Here is a 20,561-nt window from a genome sequence, read left to right as displayed (position 1 = left end):
AGGTTGTAGAGCCGAGCAGTTGTGGATGTGCAGACTCTGTCTCTTTCAGGCATATCATTTGACAAAGCAATTAAATATAGCAACTAAAGCAATTAAATATAGCATCACCTTAAAGAAAAAAAAGTATAACTCTCAGCCCACAATCAAGAAATCCAAGGCAAAGTAAAAAGAACATTCTCAAATACTAAACCATCGTATACTTAACTTAAAATGGCTTATTTTCCTCTCCATTTACTATCTAAGTAATATCTTATAGGTAGATTTTTAAACCCGCGCGTGTTATAAAATCTGCTACCCACACGCATATGCATGCCCAATTTTATATCTTCACGTGCGAGGGCTGACTTGCACGCAAAAGGAGGGAAAATTTTAAAAGGTGCACACAGGGATGCGATAGTAGAGATGTGAATCGGAACTGAAATCCGAACCGATTCTGGTTCCGATTCAAATCTATAGAGATGTGAATCGGAACTGAAATCCGAACCGATTCTGGTTCCGATTCACATCTCTATAGGCCCTTTCTCCAGTTCCCTCCCAATCCACTCCAATAAAGGAGTAAACTAGGATGGAACTTCCTATGCCCCCTAGCTAACCATCCTCCCTTTTCCCCTATCCGCCCGACCCCCTAAAAACCCTGCTAACTAACTTTTTTGTTTTGTTTTAAGACTTACCTGCTCTCCAGAGTAGTAGCAGGTTGCGTGCACCAGTCGGCTGCTGGCGTGCGCTTCAGCAGGACAGTACCTAATGGCGCTGTCCTGGCCTGCCCCTTTTTGCCAAACCCGTCGTTCTGCATGTACAAGCAGATACGCACGTGGCTGCAGGCGTTTGAAAATCCCCATGGCACATGTGTGGCCCAAAAAGAAGACAAAGAGCAGCACTGCGAACCTGTCGGCTCAAAAAAATAGAAAAACTAACAAAAGCTATCGCCAAAAATTTTTTTCAAAAGAAAGCTCTTCACCATCAGCACAAAGAAATTTTATTGCTCACATAGAGACTTGACATCCCATTTGAACAGACTCTATTCTATTATTGACTCCTGATGAAGCAGCCGACTGGCTGCGAAACATGGCCACTGTCGAGTCAGCCGTTTTAAAGAATATTTGAGTCTTTCTTTTGAATTCAACAACTATCATAAGGCTTATCTCAAGGGCACTAGAGGGCGTGAATAAAGTGGAGGCATTCAAACACTGCACGGAGCGGCAGTAGCCACAGAGGCATTCACGGAGCGGGATGCCAGTGGCCAGAAGTTGGTGTTCCACCTTCACGGAGCAGAAGGATGGAGGGCTGCTATTTCCAAAAAAAATAAATAAATAAAACAAAACAAAAAAATAAAAACAGGGGTGGGTAAGAGTATGGGGCAAGGGGGTGGCCTGCTTGTTACAGCGGTTGCTAACCCTAATTGAGCTGGATGTCACTTGGATGCAGATACAGAGCTGCTCTCTAAATTGGGTGGAGGGGAATTAGGGCTGGAGGGTACTGGAAGCCAATAGTAACAGGTGGGAGAGAGAAAAAGGAAAAAAAAATGGATAAAGTGCGTAGCTTGCTGGGCAGACTTGATGGGCCGTTTGGTCTTCTTCTGCCATCATTTCTATGTTTCTATGGCACTATGAACAATACATTGTTAACACCGGAGAGTGTACATTGTAAAACCTTTGGTCACGGGCCGCAAATGATCGAGAAGACTGGACGGCTTGGTTGCACAGAACGCGTCATCAAAAGACTTGCTGATGCGGCTCAGTTTCCTTTCAAAAATTTTTTCTATGTGAGCAATAAAATTTCTTTATGCTGATGGTGAAGAGCTTTCTTTTGAAACATTTTTTTGGCAATACCTTTTGTTAGTTTCACATGTGTGGCCGAGCCACACATGTATTTGCCCATTTCGGCGTGTGCGCCAGGTTTTTAAAATCAGGCCTTTAATTGGGAAGGCTAACAAAATCTTCCATATACTGCACCATCTATTCTAAGCAAACATTTACAAGGAAAATGTAACAAAAAAGACATACCCCCGAGAGAATAACCTGATACGTTGCAATAAATTTTTTTCTCCTTTCCTGAGCAGTTATGCTAAGGTCTGGAAAAATCCAGATCGTTTGTCCATAGAATGTGTGCCTATTACAAACGTAGATCTACATTATGTTGCCCCAATCTTGTATAAAGACAAATGTGACCAGTAGGATAGCTCTGCTTTTTTCTGTCGATAAGCAAGGCATTTAGCCATGCATGCTGGGGTGACGTCATCTGTGATGTCACGAAGGCGGAGCTTACTCTCATAGCTCAAAGAGCTTTGAAGTGTGCATGACCTTGGGTTCCTGCGCTCCTTGAGCTTACCTTCAGTTTTAGTTTTCCGCAGTTCTACACGGACGTGTGGCTACTCTCTCCCTGACAGAAAAATTAAAATCTTTCAAAAAAATTGAAGAAAAGAAGAAAGAAGATATCGAAGAGCCCAGGATTTAAATACTGCTCCTGAGGTAAGATCATGTCGGTGACCGATGGGCATAATTACTATTATTTATGCCTCGGTTCCGACCATGGTCAGGCCGCATGCAGGGACTGTGGGGGGATGTCCCCACGAGCAAGGAGACAAGAGGGCTGAGAAAATGGAGAGGCTGAGGCACTCCTATGCCCCCTCTCCAGCGGATAAAAGATCGACCAAGTCTTCATCGGGCGTTCAAAAACCTCGGTCTGAGATTCCTCGACATGCACACTCGGCTTCGGAAAGCCGTGCGTCAGACTGCGTCGGCGACCATGTATCATGCATCGAATGCAGCGCCGGATATGACGCACACGACACATGCATTGTTAAAACCTGCATCCCTCCCAGTTCCAGGACATCGTACGACACAATCGACGCATGCATTGGCAGTACCGAAAGCGTTGTTATCCACGACGCATCTAAAACATCCACGATGCATCATGACGCATCTCGAGCCCCTACGAAGCAAGTGCCTCATAAACATTAGAAGCCTCCTCATCAATTGAGGAAGACAACTGATATATCTAAACCACTGGACAAGCCACGTAAATCAGTTTCAAAAACAAAACATTTAACACCGTACTCTACAGCACCTCCTGTATCAGAATCTGCTAGGAGGCACATTACACCTTCACCAGGGGGTAACCATTCCCCTTCATCAGTATTGCCTGATATCATTGTAGATGACCAAGCAGGGGGGCTGGGAGTCGTCTCCAGAAATAGTATCTCTTCCTACAAAACCTCATAAGAGACCAAGGTCACCTCATTTACCTCTGCCAAATACACCGGTTAAAAGATCCAAAAAATCTACCAAACAACCGAACCAACCTCAATGCCCGACAGCGCATGAGACAATGTCTCAGATCGCCACTCTCTTACATTCCTTCATGCAAGGATTACCACTAGAACCTAATCCTTTACCATTAGATTCACAAAGTCCTGCATCACCACAATTCTCTCCCTCTCCTCGGGAGGTACCATCTCCACGACACTCTAAGTCCCCTGAATCTTCCGTACACACGATCTCCCTAGATCTTTCTCCATTATCAACTCCGGGCAGTTCAACGGGCATTCCGTCTGATCCTCCACAAGATCTTCCCCAGCCCATTTCACCGCAGGAAGATCTCACTTATGCTAAGTTCCTGGAGAAGTTAGGTTTAGCACTTAATATCGAAACTAAGAAACTCCCAGACCTGAGATCTGAGGTAATGGAACTTATGCAAATATTAGATGTTCCAGCTGCGCCTACTACTCTACACCCACATCAAATTTTGGAAGGTCTCATGGGCAAAGCTTGGGATACTCCATACCTTCTTCCACCAATATCAAGGAAGTTGGACTTAAAGTACAGAATGCAGAAAACGTCATACTATTCAAATGTACAGATTCCTCACAACTCAATAGTTGTGGAATCGGCAATGAAAAGAGCGAAAAATAACAGGCTATATTCTAACACGCCCCCTGGCAAAGACTACAAGATTTTGGATGACTTTGCAGAAAAGATCTATCAGTATTCCATGCTAAATTCTCGTATTAACCACCATCAAGCTTAGAGAGACTGTTTCTTTAAGGAGCAAACTATTGCAGTCCAGTCTTTAGCAACACCTTTGGACACGCCTTCCACTTCACGCAGTTACTTCAACCATTATAAAAGGGGATATTACTATCGCAGACCATACCGCTACTATCCACCCTATCAATCCAATTATAGGCAGCAATCATTCCAGCCACAACGGCCTCTGTCTCAGCCATAAAGCCAGAGTCAGAGCGATTTTCCTTCTCTTCAACCTGGCCCCCTGAAATTCTCCCAGTAGGCAAGAAGTAAATCTTGCTATAAGGAGGAATAACCTCTCCTGGAACTTTTAAGATCTCTTGTAGATTTTTTTAAGAAGTATAAAGGAGATATCAAGAGTACTTAAGCAAGTATAAATTGAGCTACTTGGTGGAATTTTAAAAATTTTGTAGCCTATGATATAATATAGTTCAACTTGCACTGAAGATATTTGGGCTAACTTTTGTTCCAAATTCCCCAAGCGTTGATCATATTCCCTCAAGGTAGAGTCATGGGCCTGACCCTTCGCATAAGTTTCAGAAAAAGATTTTGTCACAGAGGAAATCAATTGTCCTAAGGAAACCAAGGCAGACCATATTTTATCCAAAGTTACTACAGCAGACATGACTATGGAGGTCCTTTCATGAAGGACTGTCGCAGAAACAGGAACTGGAGATGAAAAACTCAGTCTTGCCCCAAATGAGTTGAGGAGCAAAGATTGGTAATCCATACCAGTTTTTAGGTGGTAGTATTCAAGGTATTGGCACAATTGAAAGTAAACAAGGATTGGGATCTGAAGGGATGCATCCTAGAATATGGAAGGAGTTAATGATGATCTTTCACAGCTCTGTTTAATTTATTCATTTAAAATAGATGTTCCAAGAAACTAGAGAAAAGCAGATGTGAAAATGAGTAAGAAAACTACAGATCCATTAGCTGACATCAGTGGTGAGCAAGGAAATAGAATGAATACTGAAGTATAGAATAGTGCAATACCTTGAAACTAGTGGGATACAGAATCATACGCAACATAAGCAGAAAATCTTGCCATACAAATGAGTTTGATATCTTTAATGAAGTGACCAAAGGAGCAAATCAGGAAGCCTGTAGATTTTAATAAAGCCTTTGACACTGCTCCATATAGAAGATGGGTGAGAGAGAGCATTGGAAGAAAAATACTGAACTGAGTGAAAAGTTGGGTAGGCAAAAAGACTGAGTGATAGTCTGTGGTTTCTACTTTGGTGAAGGATGCATGACTATCATGGTATCACAAGGATCAATGTTAGTCCCAATCTTCTTTAATATCTTTATATGTGACATTGAGGAAGGCTTAGAAGGGGAAACTGCATCTGTTTGCAGATAATAGGAATACTGGTATTAGAGTAGATATGCCAGAGAAAGTAAATAAGATGAAAGATGACTTTTTACAAAGACATTGACAATGTGGAGGCACTTCAAAGACTGGCCACTAAAATGGTGCATGGCCTGTATACTTTAAGCTATATCTAGAGGCAGAGATATCTGAAGAAAAAAGGGAAAAGAGATATACAAACATTCAAATAACTTGTTGGCTTCAAAAAAGTACCTGCATGTAGCATTTTCCATAAAATGCACATCTTTTGGACGAAGGGTCATGAAGCTGAATGGATGGAAACTGGGGAGATGATAGTGGATACCTGGAACAGATTTCCAGTGGAGATAAGAGCCAAAACAGTGACAGAATTCAAACATTCTTGGATGGTCAAAAAGGCACAGTGGAGGGATCTGACCACACATTAAGTAAAATGTTGTGACAGTGCAGTAGGCAGGCACAAATAAGACAGACTTAGTGTACTATATGGACCTTTTCTGTTGATATCTATTTCTACAGGTAGGCAACCTGATTGCTTGTTCAGGTAGAACATGACAGAGAGAAATGGGATCCTGTCTCTTTCATTGGGAAACTATGTGGGAATGTAACTGGGTGTTTTCTCTTGAGAACACTAAAGGGCCACATATCTAACCAGAAGAGAAGAGATCTTGACAGCGACTTGGGTGTACCCCTAGATCAGGTTTGAGCAAACTTTGAGCCATTGCCCTGCTTCCATTTATGCAGTTGGTTGAGGCCCCTCCCCCAAGATGGGTATGTGTATATAAATGTATGTGTATATAAATGTGTGTGTATACACACTTTGTTTTTCTTCAGGTTGCTGAAAGGAGTAAGCTCACACATGCATGGGAACAGAGAGAGAGAAAAACAGATATTTCATGTCCAGACAGACTCCCCACTCTCAGACCGACAGAGAGCAGAACAGACACCCAGACAGAAATACAGAGACCCACATAGAGTCAGTACCCCGTACCTAGACGGATACCCCAAACAGAGAGAGGCAAACCCAATATGTAGACAGAAACACAGACATATACCACATCTCGGCAAAATAAAACCAACAAACCACCCCCAACAGAGACATGCCATAGACAGATAAAACACAGAGACTGAGACCAAAGGCAGATGATCCACAGACACACTCAAGTCACACACTACGATGGTAAGGGCTGAACATTTTTCCAAAAACGAGTGGCAGCCAATTTTTATTTTTTTTTAGGAGCTGAGAAAATCTCCATCTCATCCTGTCCAACTTTTATTTACTGTTTTTACTAATTTTTCATTTTGTATTCTTAATTTGCTCATCTTTTTCTCATGTGTTGCTGTGTGTTTTTTTATTCTTTTCATGTTCTTCCTACCCCCACCTTCTCTCCACCTTCCCATTCTCTCTGGCTTCTATGTCCATTCCTCTCATCTGCTTCACCACTTCTTTTTCCCTCGCTGGGCAACACAGGGACCCGGCAGCAGCAGGGACACTTCCTGGACTGAGGCCTGAGGGTGACGGATCTCCCTGGGTTGTGGAACACCACAGCGGCTGCTCCCATGTGCAGGTCTGCTGCAGAGTGAGCTGCTCCCCCTAGCACCCCCCACCCTACCATCAGCCTGCCACGGCAGAAGCAACTTCTCTCCCTGGCCCGGACCGAAGAGAGAGACATGGCTAAGCTATGTCAGGCTATCATCGATGTTATGTTCTGGTAGCTCCCTCCCTGAGTTTGCAGTGTCTCTACAGCACAGACTCATCAGTGCAGCCATTTTTTTCCTTCCTTAATTGTGCATCCAGTGTGCCCCCTTCAGGATTATTCAAGGCTTCCCCCTATTTGATTACCTCTGCTTTTTATTACCTGCCTTATATTGTTCTTTAAGTTAGTTTTCTTCTTCTTTGATCTCAACTAAGCTTACGAGTTATCATGCTTAAACACTTGGACATCCTCCATCCATGTCCTTACACCTTCTATAGCTGTCCCAAACAATTTCAGTAATATTTTCTTATTAGCATTCCTTCATCCTGCTTCCTATCATGACCCCTTGTCCTTGATTTTTCTTTTTTTTTAATAAAATTATATCTTCTGTACTTTATTGAAGTCTGACAAATATTCAAATATTTTATTGTATGCTGTTTTATTTGAAGACACCCCTTAGCTTGGGAATCCTATGTGTTTGGCTCTGTTACATCTGCTTGTCAAAGAAAACAAAATCACTTATTTGTATTTGGTGTTTTCTGTTGATAGCAGGGCAATAAGCCAAACAATCCAACCTCCTGCTCTTTGCTCTAACATAACTTACATAGTAAATGATGGCAAAATAGCCCATTTAGTCTGCCCAACAAGGTGCTTAGGGTTGTATCTGTCACGCAGTACAAGTTACCCTAAGTTTAAGGCCCCATCCAAGTTGTACAAGCAGATGATGGCCAGACCTTCCATTCAGTCTTTCTTGCAATGCATAGAGAGCCTGCCCCAGCTGCAGAAGCGTAAGAGCAGTCTGCCTCTGCCTTCCTGCCTTGTTCTGACTTTTTTCCAACCTTGCTAAGTCAGTGGTGTGGCTGGAAGGCTTTCCTAGAAAGCTCTGCAAAGTCCTCTGTGCCATCATAAGGTAATCATGTGCATGTGGCTTGTTGCACAGCTATCACCTGCGAACATTTCTTATAGGTAAGCAGTTTTGCTTTATTATAAAACATGAGCTTGTATTGAATTTGGTAAATGAAAAGGACTTGACATATCTATGCAGCAAGCATTCAGAGGGGCTGTTTCTACTTGAATGGGCATGCTTATTTCCTATCTGTTTTGCTTGCTTTTAAATTTGCTTCCAAACTTTTGAATGCTGGTTTTATGTAAGCACAGTGTTTATGAGCTATTTGTGTTTAACTTTAAAGGGAACTGTTACTGACTTCAACATTTTGAGTCAATAAAATAGTGAATCAACATGACATAGTAAACTCTGCTGGGAAAATGAATCAAATATTCTTTAAAGTCTTTGTCAAATTCTAACATTGGCAGTTCAGGATCAAGACATTGCTTTGAATTAAGACTTTACATAATGAAGGTCCAAACTGATTGATTTTAGCTTTATTAGGATCTTGAAGCAGCATTACTAGCAGAATGTTTTTTCTTTTGGCAGTTTATCTAGTAGGCAAATTAAATTCAGATTTCTCTTAATGTTGAAAGTTTTGTTTAATCCTGAGGAGTTATTAATAATGACAGTTTTTGAAAGTTTTCCTTCTTGGCCACCCCTTCTTAAAGAATCAAAGCAAATCAAGACACTATAGTGCTGACCTTCATTGAAACTCCATTCTGGATTCTAGTGTGAGACAGTAGCATAAATTTAGCAGGAGTAATTGGCTTGTACTTGGAAAAAGAATTTTTAAAAAATGGGGTCCTGATATAATGCATGGTATAGCAGTTTTATTTTTAAAAAGAGAGAGAAATTCAACAAGAAATATTGGTGAAAGAAGACTGATGATAATTCATAAAAGAGATGACACTAAGAGAAAAGAGACAATTGATATTTTTGAGAGCCGATCTAGTATTGCTGCTTTGGGATTGTTCCCAAACCTGTTTTTCATGCACCAGCTTAGTGCATATAATCGATACACTGCAACTAAACAGAACTTACTGAAACCCAAGATTTTTAAAAGCATAATGTTAGCATTTCCCTTTTATTTTGTGTTGTCAAATTATAATAAGAGGTACTACATGAGAAGAATTCCCTGGATAAAGACTCAAATTCACCAGTAATCGGTATGAAAAAATGGCAGAGAAACTTTACTACTTTATATGCATAACTGTTGTCTGAACTTTAAAATGTGGTAAATTGTTTTCATTTGGTTTCTTATGACCAGCTGAGTAAAGAAAGGCAATAAAATAGACTTCAGTAGTATTTTCTTCCCATTCCAGTGCTACTAATAAGTCAGATTTTCAGGATAAAACCAAAATGAAGTATGAGACTTTAATGTGCTTTTACACTGGTTTTATTTCTAGCAGAGTAAACCAATTTGGTTTCCAGCCTGTTTCTTCCGCATAGGACAAATTTATATGCAGAAAAAAGTTGAACTAGCCAAGCTAATGGGTCAGTTTAGCCATTTTATTTTGGTCTATAAATCCCCTGCAGGCAAAATATTGGCACTGGTCCATAGGATGTGAATGTGGCTCTCTGTATTTTCCACAAAAGGAATGCCAATGAGTTTCAGTGCTAAAATACAAAATTACATGATTCAAACAACCTCGGAGGAGTGATGCAATGATTGTTTTGCTGTCGCTGCTTTGCTTAGGGAATGCTGCTTGTACTTCCGTTAATGTTCACATAAAACTACTGTTCTGTCGTATCAGCATTGGCATTACAATAGTCATAAAGGTACATTCACTTTGAAAGTTTTCATATTTATTTACAGAACACTTTTGTTTTCTGAAGATGAACAGTTCGGGTAGTCACAAAAGTAGGCTGTGTGCCCATACGCTGGGCTAAATGGGCAACTATTCCATCACATTCTGGAAAGACATACAGGTCTTTACTATGCATGTGCTGCTCCCCTCAGTTTCTTTAGACACCAAGGGCATTTAGTGTGTGAGCTAAGTGACCCACTTTATTTTGTTCTACTTCTTATCACTGCTCTACTTTCTCCCCCCCCATGTATTTTTTTCTAGGCAGGATTTTATTTAAATTTTCTTTACTTCATTGGCCTGCAGGCCAGCACAAGGCGTGCATTGCAGGCTTTTAGTATGCCATTTAGGCCGGATATTGCACATGAGCTTTTGTGTCCATCTAGGCCCCTTTTTTAGATGTGCCCTGTGTGGTCTTGAAATATTGGGGTAGATTTTAAAAAGGTGCGTGCGGGCATACATGGGCGCGTGCTACCCTGGAACAAATAGCAAGAGGTATATTCAGTTTTTCAAATTACTGTAAAAATGGAGTGATATAAAATGAATGTTTTAATAAAATGTCAGTTTCAAAGGTGTCCTGATTGGACAGTAGGTTTATCCATGCATGAATGAGAAGTGTAGGCAGTATCTCTCAAAAGGTGACAGCAAAATGCACATTGGGACTGGGTCCTTATTGTGAGATTAAATTATTTAATCAATCTTTTACCTAAGTCAGACTAATCTGTTCTATGTGGATTCCTTACTTAATTGCATTTAAAACAAACTTTAGACTTAATCATATAGCAATACATAAATTCTTAATAAAACAGGATGTGACCCCCCCCCCCCCCCCCCAGCCAAAGGCCTGCTGAAACAAATGAGCTTTGTCATTTCTGAAACATCTTATAGTCCCCCTCTCCCGAAGATGTACTTATTGGCTAGGCATTCCAAAGTGTAGACTGACTACAGAGAAAGCCCTCCTATGAATATTCTGAAAGTGGGCTTCCCTAGTAAAACAGCTTGTTAGCTGAACCCAATACCCTTCCAGGCCTTTAGGCCAGCAGCAGATCCCTTAAATAATACGTCCCCCTTCTCTTAGCACTTTAAAAATTAAAGCTGAATGTTTAAAATCAATCCTCTGTGTTACAGGCAACCAATGTAATTGAAACAGTACTGGCGAAATAAGTTCTCTACATTCACAGCCTGGAATCAAATGAGTAGCTACATTCTGCAACATCTGCAATGTCTTAATTTGACCCTTTGGGAGATAGTCATACATGGCATTAAAGTAGTCCAGGAATGATTTAATCACTTTTTTTAAGCTCTGTAATGTGTTGGAATTTAAAAACACATTTATGTAACCCTTATGGGCTGTTTCCTTTGTATATTAAACATTTTTAATTTTCCTGCTGTGAAATCGTTTTGATAGGATAATAAAATGGCAACAGTAAACCCAAGAAATGTAATAAAGTGCCATATAACTAATGAAAGTTTCTGTATAATTGGGATCTTTCTTTGTTTTTTTTCTGTGGTTTTTGCCTACTATGTAATCTCCTCTGCTGTGCGGTATCATGAGTTATTTTTGATTGGGATTGTTAGTTATGTTAGTATTTTTAGAATTAAAATGATTTCACAATTCTAAGAAAATTAACAAAAACATGTAGAGAAAAAGGGCAGTTTTTTTAATTTGACAATTAAAAAAAAATTAATACAAAGACCAAGCTCCCAAACTACATAGTTGAGCTGGAATTTACACAAATGGATTAGATAAACGTCCTAAACCATGCAACAAATAATCAGGTGCATTGAGAATATCTGCAGATGTCATTTATAACCTGTACTATAGCCAGTTTGGTTGTCATTTCTACTTTGACAAGCAAACTTGAATTAACCATTAGGTGTAGATGATTTTATCTGGCTCTGACATAAAGCCCAGCTCTGAGTTCAGGAAAGACTTTTTTGAGCATGTGTAGGAGTTAACTGTGTACACACGCTGCCTCGTGAGCCCCTCAGTATTTCTTTGGCTGAGCTACTGCAAGGATGTGTCCCAATCTCTTCATAGATTTTTCTATGTTTTTTGGTTCTGGAACCTCAAACTGCTTCATTGCTTGAATATTTTTTTCTGCAGTCCCATAGACAGAACTTTAAGTTTTATATAAGGAAAAAACAGAAAAAAAAATTAAGACTGAAAAGGATGGAAAAACCCAAGGACAAAAAGCCTAAAGTCAATGGTTTCAAGGCCTACATCTGTGAGTGCTGGATATTCATTACAGGGACACACACTGTCTGCCATCAATATTGGGCCTGGATCACTTTTCCTCCAAATGGTACAGCTGTGGTTGTGTGCTTCAGGGCACAATAGTACTGAGTCTGGAAGATGGAGGACCTAAGGGAGGGGCTAGCATGTAAGATCTCCAAGCCTCTGTGCAAGGCCAGACTACAGAGCTGCTCTTCACCGAAGAATGACACATCATTAGACAATCAAGTGTGAGAAATTGAGGTGAGAAGCTGATGGCGCTCTGACCACGGCTCTTAAAATTACTGTGGCTGTGTTTGCATGTCACCCATGGAGCAGCAGTACTAACTCCTGGAAAATGGAGGCCTTGAGAAAGGCGCCAGTTAATAAAAACCCAAACTTCAATCCAAGGCCAAGCTGCAGAGCCATCCCCTCTTTGAGGAGTGAAGCATCATCGGACTCCCTGCTCAAGAAGTCAAGGTGGAAAGCGGCCTATCTCGATACAGCAATGATGGGAGTAGAGGAGTAGTTTAGTGGTTAGAGCAGTGAGCTGTGAACCAGAAAAACCAAGGTTCAAATCTCACTACCGCTCCCTGTGACCTGCGCAAGTCACTTTACCCATCATTGCTTCAGGTGCAAACCTAGATCGTAAGCTCTCCGGGGAGAGGGAAATACTACAAGGCAAATATAGATATGAAGATAAACTATTATCTCTTACAAATATATACTTTTACATATAGAGAAAAAAATGTTAACATGATATTTTCATACAGGTAAAGGTTAAATTCTTCTAGCAATTTGATTGAGGAGTATTTAATGTATATTATGTGAACCAGGTTTCATTAAATACTTGTAATATGTATTTATATGTATTTTGTGTTTAATTGGATAAGAAAATGCTTACAGTATCTGAATGTAATCCGCTTTGCAGTGCCAAAAAGTGAAATATAAATCAAATAAAAGGAAAGGTGCCACCCCTATGCCAATCTCTCAGATCAGAAATGTGCAGAAGTAGCATTGGAGTCCCCTCCTGGCGCCAAAGAAGGAAGTGAAATTGGTTCAGGGCTCCACCAGAGCATGGCTGCCCTCAGTACTGAAGCAGGTGATATCAGGGCTTGGAAGACACCCCTGGTGCCAAGTCATCTGTCTTTCCCAGACCTGGGACTGACCAAGGCACTGTCCATGTTGGCATAGAACTCATGGCAACCTTCAAGACACTGCATGGAAATACCAGGAAATGGTGATGTAGAATGCTTTGGTTTGGACATAGAGCTTTGCAGCTCCTACTATAGCATGAAGAAGCAGGCACCATCTTTGAAATGGGATGCTAGTCGACAGGAATTTCTGAAGTAGCCAGCATAGAGCACCTCGGAGCAAGCAACTTGTGTGATGGATGCTGCCATGGTGCTGGGTTCCTCTTTTGCTTTATTGGCAGCTCTGCATGAGGATGAACTGATCTAGGTCTCTGAAGAGGATGTTTCTCCTCCCACTGTGGCTCAGTCACTGAACCAGTGGAAGCTCAGTTATCAGAGTTATTGAAGAATTTTTTTCCACTCCTTGAGCTCTGAAGACAGAAGAGGGAGATTTGAACCTCTTGTCAAAAATGGAAAAAATTTTCCCGCATAGTGAGGTATGGACTTTGCAGCAAGAGCTTCCAAAACTGGGAGTAAGTCCTCACTATGAGGTAATGGATTCTGCTACCCCAGGGGAATTCCTTCAAGATTTGGAGAATAAAGAAGTAAGCTTCGTCCAATCTGGGTTTATCCTGGAAATTTCCCCTCTGGACAAATGGAGGTCTCAACCTCCAGCTTCCTAATCAGTGGGATCAAGGCATTGTGTTCCCTCTTCTGGACTTCTCTCAGCATATCTCTCCTCCAGAGGATCTCTGCTTTTCTAAAGTTTGGATAAGCTGGGAAAGATTCTGGCCAATCGTGTCTGTAAAAAGGACCCAAGAACTAATGTCTTAGACTTCTCCAGTTCCTCCAGCTGACTCAGCTACTATGCCGGTTCACAAGTCTCCAGGATCTTCAGATGAAGATGTGGCAGATACCCATCTCATGCCTTCTGGTAGCCAGGAAGGTGGACTTAAAATATAGAGTGCAGTCTGCCTTGGGATCGAGGGTGTGATTCAATTACAGCACCACTCTGTGGTGAATCAGCATTGAAATGTGCTGAGCACACTGGTGATCACTCTAACTTGCTCCCGAGGAAAGCTCCAAAGGCATTGCATGCGTCTGGGAAGAAAGTCTTCCCAGACTCAAAGCTGAGTGCCTAGATAGTGACTCATCAGCTCTACATCGTTCAGTATTTGCATGAATGTCAGAGGCTAAAAGCCTTGATGGAATCGTCAACCCAGCACTTCCATCAAGCAGTTGAGGAATGTGAGAAGAACCTTATCCATTCTGTACATGAAGCTTTTGATACTGGCCAAGATTTCAGTTTCCTCTACAGGGGCCCAAAGATTTGAGTAGTAATGAGATTGTGGTCTCGGAAAGAATGTGCATAATCATCTCTATATCAAGGACAACTTGTTTACTGACAAAGTTAAAGATGGTGGCTCTGATTTAAGGAACATCAATCCACCCTACAGTTGTCAGCTGCAGCAAGGGAACAACTAGCCCCATCTGTTACTAGTACATCTCTTACAAGCACCTATTCTTCCAAAGACATCCTGTCATTTTTTTTCACATCTAGATAGACTTTAAGTTGTCTGCCCAACCCTCAGCAGCAGATGCAACCTAAGCCAGGAACTAACTTTTGATGAGGCTGAGACTCATTGCTTCTGGTGGTATGGGAGAAAGGATAAATCCCTCTTTCCATAATGGCTCCAGATTACCAGCTTATGCTGCTTCTCCTCCAAGCCATTGAATTTCGGTCTTCAACTCCGACCCTTCACAGTCTGCCCAACTGTGGCTGGAGTTGGAATAGTTGCTTTTCCAGAAGGCAGTCAAAACTGTACCTTCCCAGGGGTGTGGCCATGGATTCTATTCGTGTTACTTTATATTGTATATTGAGACCTACACTGGACTTAAGACTGAACAAACTGCTGGTCCGGGAGAAGTTCAAGTTGAACTCATTCCACATGATTCGCCATTTTTAATTCAAAAGAAAGATTGTTTGTGTGTGCTGAATCTGAAAGATGCGTATGCACACTTTCCTATACATCCCACATCAGAAATTCTTCAGGTTCATGATCAAAGATTATACTATTAATACAGTGGTCTCTCAATGCCAAGAGTGTTCACAAAATGCCTTGCAATGGTGGTGGTACAGATTAATTGACAATCTGAATATTTTAGGAAATCCAAAGTAGGGAGTAGTATGCAACCAAAGGTCAGTAATGTAGAAAATATGAGAATAGCAATTTGGAATGTCCACCAAAAGCATTTAAAGCAAGTCTTTATTTGAGAGCTTCGAAATAATTTTTCAGAGAGTAAGCATGTGTTTACTCTCAAATTGTTTCAAAGCTCTGATATACTCACTATTTAAAGACTTGCTTTATAAGCTTTGGTGGACATTCCAGATTACTACATGCATCCTTCCTGCAATAGAGTCTGAATATTTCCATACATGAATGGATGATTGGTGATACGTCCATCTGTCTGAAGTTCTGGAGGTCACTCAAAGGTCATATGGCTCCTCCAGTTCCTGGGCTTCCTAGTAAAATTTGCTAAGTCTGGTTTCGGCACAAAGATTTCAGGTCATAGGAGGAGCCTAGATAGAATCCTTTCAGGAAAAGGCATTTTTTCTTGTCGAAAGGGCTGCATTGCTGATGGGATGTAGTAAGGACCTTCGTTCAACAGACCCAAATATTAGCAATGTCTGTCCTGGTCCTTCTTGGTTACATGTCAGCTATTGTGTATGTGTTGCCTCTGACTCATCTGCACATGTGGGGTCTTTAGTAGGTCTCCAAAGCCAGTGTGATCAGCTCTTTCAACGTTTTATACCACCAAATCTCTGTAACTTCCAGAATGAGAGCATCCCTTCACTGGTGGATGAATCCAAAGATCTAAAAGTAGGGGCTTTGTTACAATTCCCACCCCACCAAATAACTGTCTACCAATGCTTCCAGCAGCAGGTAAAGGGACGCATACCGGTGGAACATAGATCCAGTGATTGTGATCGTCAGAGGAGAGTCATCTGCAAGTCAATTAGAGCTGCAAGCCATTAGCTATGCTCAGTTTTCTCTTATTTTCTGTCAGAAAAGAGAATCTTAATACAGATGGGCAGCAAACTACAAACCCTCCAAGTTCCTTCAGAAAATCATATCTGTGTTTTGCATTAATTAAGCTATTGTGTTGTCTTCATTCTTTCAAAAATCCTTGCTGAAACTGAGACCAAGGGACTATGATTCTCATAGTGATTTTGTGGCCAAGACAGATTTGGCCCCCACCGCTTAGGGAGATATCCGTAAGAATATTGGTAAGGCTCAAGATCAGAATCCATTGGCCCATCCTCTGTCTGGTCTCTGGCCCTCAGAATCCGGATATTGAGAGGATAGTTTTCCAACTACTGGATCTTTGGGAAAATGTGTCTTGGTAGTTCTAGCTTCCAGGGAACAGATCACAAGTAAGTCCTATGGACTGAATGAAAGAAGTTAGCCTTTTAGTATGAGAAAGATCATAGATCTTTTCTCCTGCTCAAAAACTGCTTTTTTTTTTCCCAACTCCTATCTTTATTTTATTTATTTATTTATTTAACATTTTTATAGACCGACATTCGTTGGGAACATCACATCGGTTTACATGGAACATTAATGTAGTGTAACAAGGCTTTACAAGAAACTGAGATTAAACCATAAAATAAATTGGAACGATATAAGATAATATTTATATAAAAAGTTAACGTAATAGTTATAGAAAAAATAAAATTAGGTTAAAATTAGGCTATAATTAGTAGTGGAGTTGCATTTTGAAGAGGTACATTAAGCTTTGAGAGTTCATTGTACAGTTCATTGTACAGTGGATGGGATCTTATCACCAACTCAGGGTTCACCTTAGTGTGATTGGTAAAGCCATCTCTGTACAGTCTTAGTAGTCAGATTATTGTGAAGTTTGCTTTGTTGAAACCTCCCATCAAACCTTCAATGTCATGTGGCCTCAGCATAGTTTTCACAGCTTATGAAAGCTCCCTTTCAGCCTCTAGACTCTCGTAAGTTGAAGTACCTGACCTGGAACATTGTATTTTTGGTGTTGGTCATTTTGGCTTGCAGAGTTAGTGAGCTCAAAATCCTAGTGACTTATTCATCTTATACCAAGTTTCTTCACAATAGGATGTTTCTGCATGCACATGTATCCTTGGTTTCTGCCTAAGGTCAGGCTTCCACCTTACCCAATCATTAATCCAGCATTCTTTCCCAGGTGGCATGTCCAAAAGGGTGAACAAGCACTATGCAGTTTGACTTACAAGAAAGCCTTGATGCCTTCCTAGAGTGGATTGAAGCTCTTAGAAGGTTAGCCAAGCTTTTTGCTTCTTTTGACCCCCACCAAGCCTGGAATTGCTGTTTGCAAATGTTCCATATCTAATTGACTAGCAGATTGCTCCTCCTTTTATGCCCAGGTGATCTTGAATTTGGTGGGTCATGCCAAGGCTCATGGCAGCATTAGTAGCCCACCTAACATCAGCCTCCATAGAGGAGATCTGCAAGGCTATGACATGGAGCTTTCTCCATACATACGCATCACACTATTGTTAGTTAATTTACTAGCATTCGTACTCTGCCTATTACCAGCTCCTGTTCTAAAGAAACAAGGACTTCCAACACGATGGTGGTTTTGGCCAGTGTGTCCTGAGGAATCTCTTTGAAGTGTAGAATTCAACTCCATTCACCTCCTAGGGGCCAGTTTAAAATAGATACAAAAATGGCTCGTTGCCAGCAAAACGTTTTTGCCCATTGGCACTTTCAGGGTTTTCCCCTTTTTGTTCACGGTAGCCTGTAGTTAGGGATTCCCCATGTGTGAGGATTGCCACCCTGTTTATACGTGGAGAAAACAGAGTTGCTTACCTGAAACAGGTGTTGTCCAAGGACAGCAGGATGTGAGTCCTCACAAAATCTGCCCACCATCTCCTCTTGGAGTTGGTTTCTCCAACTTTAAGCTAAGTTATAGACTAAAGGAGTTTCCGCATGTCAGTATGGCATTCGGCACATGCTCAATTAAAGCAATATTTCCCAACCTTTTTATGCCCAAGGCATACCTATGTTAACAAAAATGTTGTGGTACACCAACCTCCACTGAGCAAGCAGTGCAGGTATGCAGAGGGCTCATGGCCAAAAGAAGAGCTAGGAATTCACTGAAAGCCTCTGCAGTCTCTTCCAGTTTTAAAACAAAGGGAGAGAGAAGGCAAAGACATATGAACCAGCTCCCTTTATACGGTGCATTCAGAAAGTATTCAGACCCCTTCACTTCCATATATTGTTACAGCCTTATTCTAAACTGGATAATAAGCCTTTTTCTTTCTCAGTCTACACACACTAACCCATAATGACAAAGCGAAATCAGGTTTGTAAAGTTTTGTGCAATTAAAAAAAAAACCAAAAACCCCTTAAGCTCTGGAAGAGAGTGAGAGGCTTATGAAGCATCATGCATATACGGGAACTCCTGCACATGCTCAATAAAGTCTTTACTGAGCTCTTGAGCGCTGAATCTGTCAGCGTTGTCAAATGACATCTGCCACAAACAGCTCATTCAGCCTGATGTCTGCAGAGTACCCTGTTAACAGGTAAGCAAACTTGCTTTCGCTTTATAACTTGATATCCATCTTTTATTCTGTATCCTCTTTTCTCTGTTTCCCCAGCTCTTCTTGTGCAGTTCAAAATACCCAGCAGTTTTTTTTTCTATGCAATGGCATACCAACTCACCAATCATAATTTGTTGGTGAGTCATTCTGCTGTTTTCTCAAGTTCTGATCTTAAAACTAAGAAGCAGGAACACTAGTGATAAGCATTTATTGGACTGCACATATATACTACTTTAGTTTACAAAGGTATTGTCCTTAACATGTTAACTTTCACTATTGATATCCATGCAAAATGGCAAGCAATGAAGAAATAATTTTATTATTAAAATCTCCTGATGAAAACAATTTAAAATTACTCATGACCTGAAGCAGCAATAAATATTAGGTAGTCTATTTCACTGTCAATATGTTGGCTATGGAAAGAAAAGTGATTTATTTTTTTTACCTCTTCTATTTAGGATTGCAAGTTTCATTAGCATCGCATGTAAAATGTCTTCTCACCAAAGATTAAAACCACTAATCTATAATTTATCTGATAAATCAGATTTGAAAAAGTAAGATGAGGGATATTTTAAGAAGGCTTTCAGTTACATGGGTGCATAACCTTATATGATGAGCACGCCAATGGATTAATCAGCTGTCAGAGTGATGGCCAACTTGACATAGTATCCTGAAAAACTGACTTGTTTGTAGCCCTTGAGGTATGGAGGCAAATACCACTGCTTAACTGGTACCAGAAATCAAATGGATGTGAGAAAAAGCAAGGAGTATAAGCTATAAGTGATAAAAGTATACTATACCTACTCATTGTAGGATATTCTACTTTTACTGCCAAGCAATAATGGAGCTTATTAATAAAAGCTGTGTGTTTCCCTGAAAATGTTCATTGACCATAATTGGAATAAACAGAACGCACCTAGACTTGCAGGTTGTCAGAAATCTTGTTTCCTCTCAATTATCTTGTTTTGCTTTTATTTATTAAAATGTAAAGCAATTAAACTTTCATGTGCTTTCCTGCTATGTAGATGCTCAACCCACAGAATCTGAAAAAGAGATTTATAATCAGGTGAATGTAGTGTTAAAAGATGCAGAAGGAATCTTGGATGACTTACAGTCATACAGAGGTGCTGGCCATGAGATACGAGAGGTAAACCATTTAGTATTTTTGGGGTGTTTAGCAAATATCCCATGTTCTTAAAAGATTGTTAAAATCTTGATACATTATCTCCATTTCCAATAATTTATTTAGTTGGGACATATGGTTAGTTTTAGGTTTAATGTTATGATACCATGGTGTGCTTTCTTACATGATTCTTTTTTTGCATTTGTCCAGTGTGCACAGTATGACCATTAGTTCCGCTAATCATGGTGAAGCCAGTATACATGTCCAGCTCCATCCGATTTGGGAGCCAGATCTACTTACCTTTTACAGTATCAATTTTAGTAGTTATTTTCTACTTACTAATATTGTCATTGACTCAAACACAAAGAAAGGCAACCAGTGATGTAAAGATGGTACTGCCTTCTAATAGATAAAACTGTCTTATAATAGATAAAACAGTTCCCAAATCTATTCTGGAGGTACACCTATGTGATCTGCTTTTCAGAATATCTGTAAAGAACATTCATGAGTTATATTTGTAGATATCAGACACCCAATGTTTGCACATACTGTTGTGCTCACAAGTTTACATACCCCTGGCAGGATTTGTAAGATGTGTACATTTTAAGAAAACATGAGTGATCAGACAAAACATGTCTGTTTTTAAAGTTTCAAATTAAACTTTATGCATCGCAGAATAGCATAATCACTAAACAAACCATAGCAAAAAGGGAAACAA

General features: G+C 40.5%; 1 protein-coding gene across 4 annotated transcripts in view; it reads left to right on the top strand.

The window, feature by feature from the left end:
* Positions 1-20,561, top strand: part of FAM49B (family with sequence similarity 49 member B) — a 424,918-nt gene that overhangs the window by 327,421 nt on the left and 76,936 nt on the right. For all 4 annotated transcript variants that reach the window (XM_029592024.1, XM_029592027.1, XM_029592026.1 and 1 more), the window contains one exon: positions 19,746-19,867. In XM_029592024.1, the coding sequence (XP_029447884.1) occupies positions 19,746-19,867 (122 nt within the window). The remainder of the gene's footprint in view (positions 1-19,745; positions 19,868-20,561) is intronic.

Source organism: Rhinatrema bivittatum, chromosome 2 (assembly GCF_901001135.1).
Source record: "Rhinatrema bivittatum chromosome 2, aRhiBiv1.1, whole genome shotgun sequence".
NCBI lineage: Eukaryota > Metazoa > Chordata > Amphibia > Gymnophiona > Rhinatrematidae > Rhinatrema > Rhinatrema bivittatum.
Note: the sequence above shows the minus strand (reverse complement) of the source record. Positions and strands in the feature narration are given on the sequence as shown.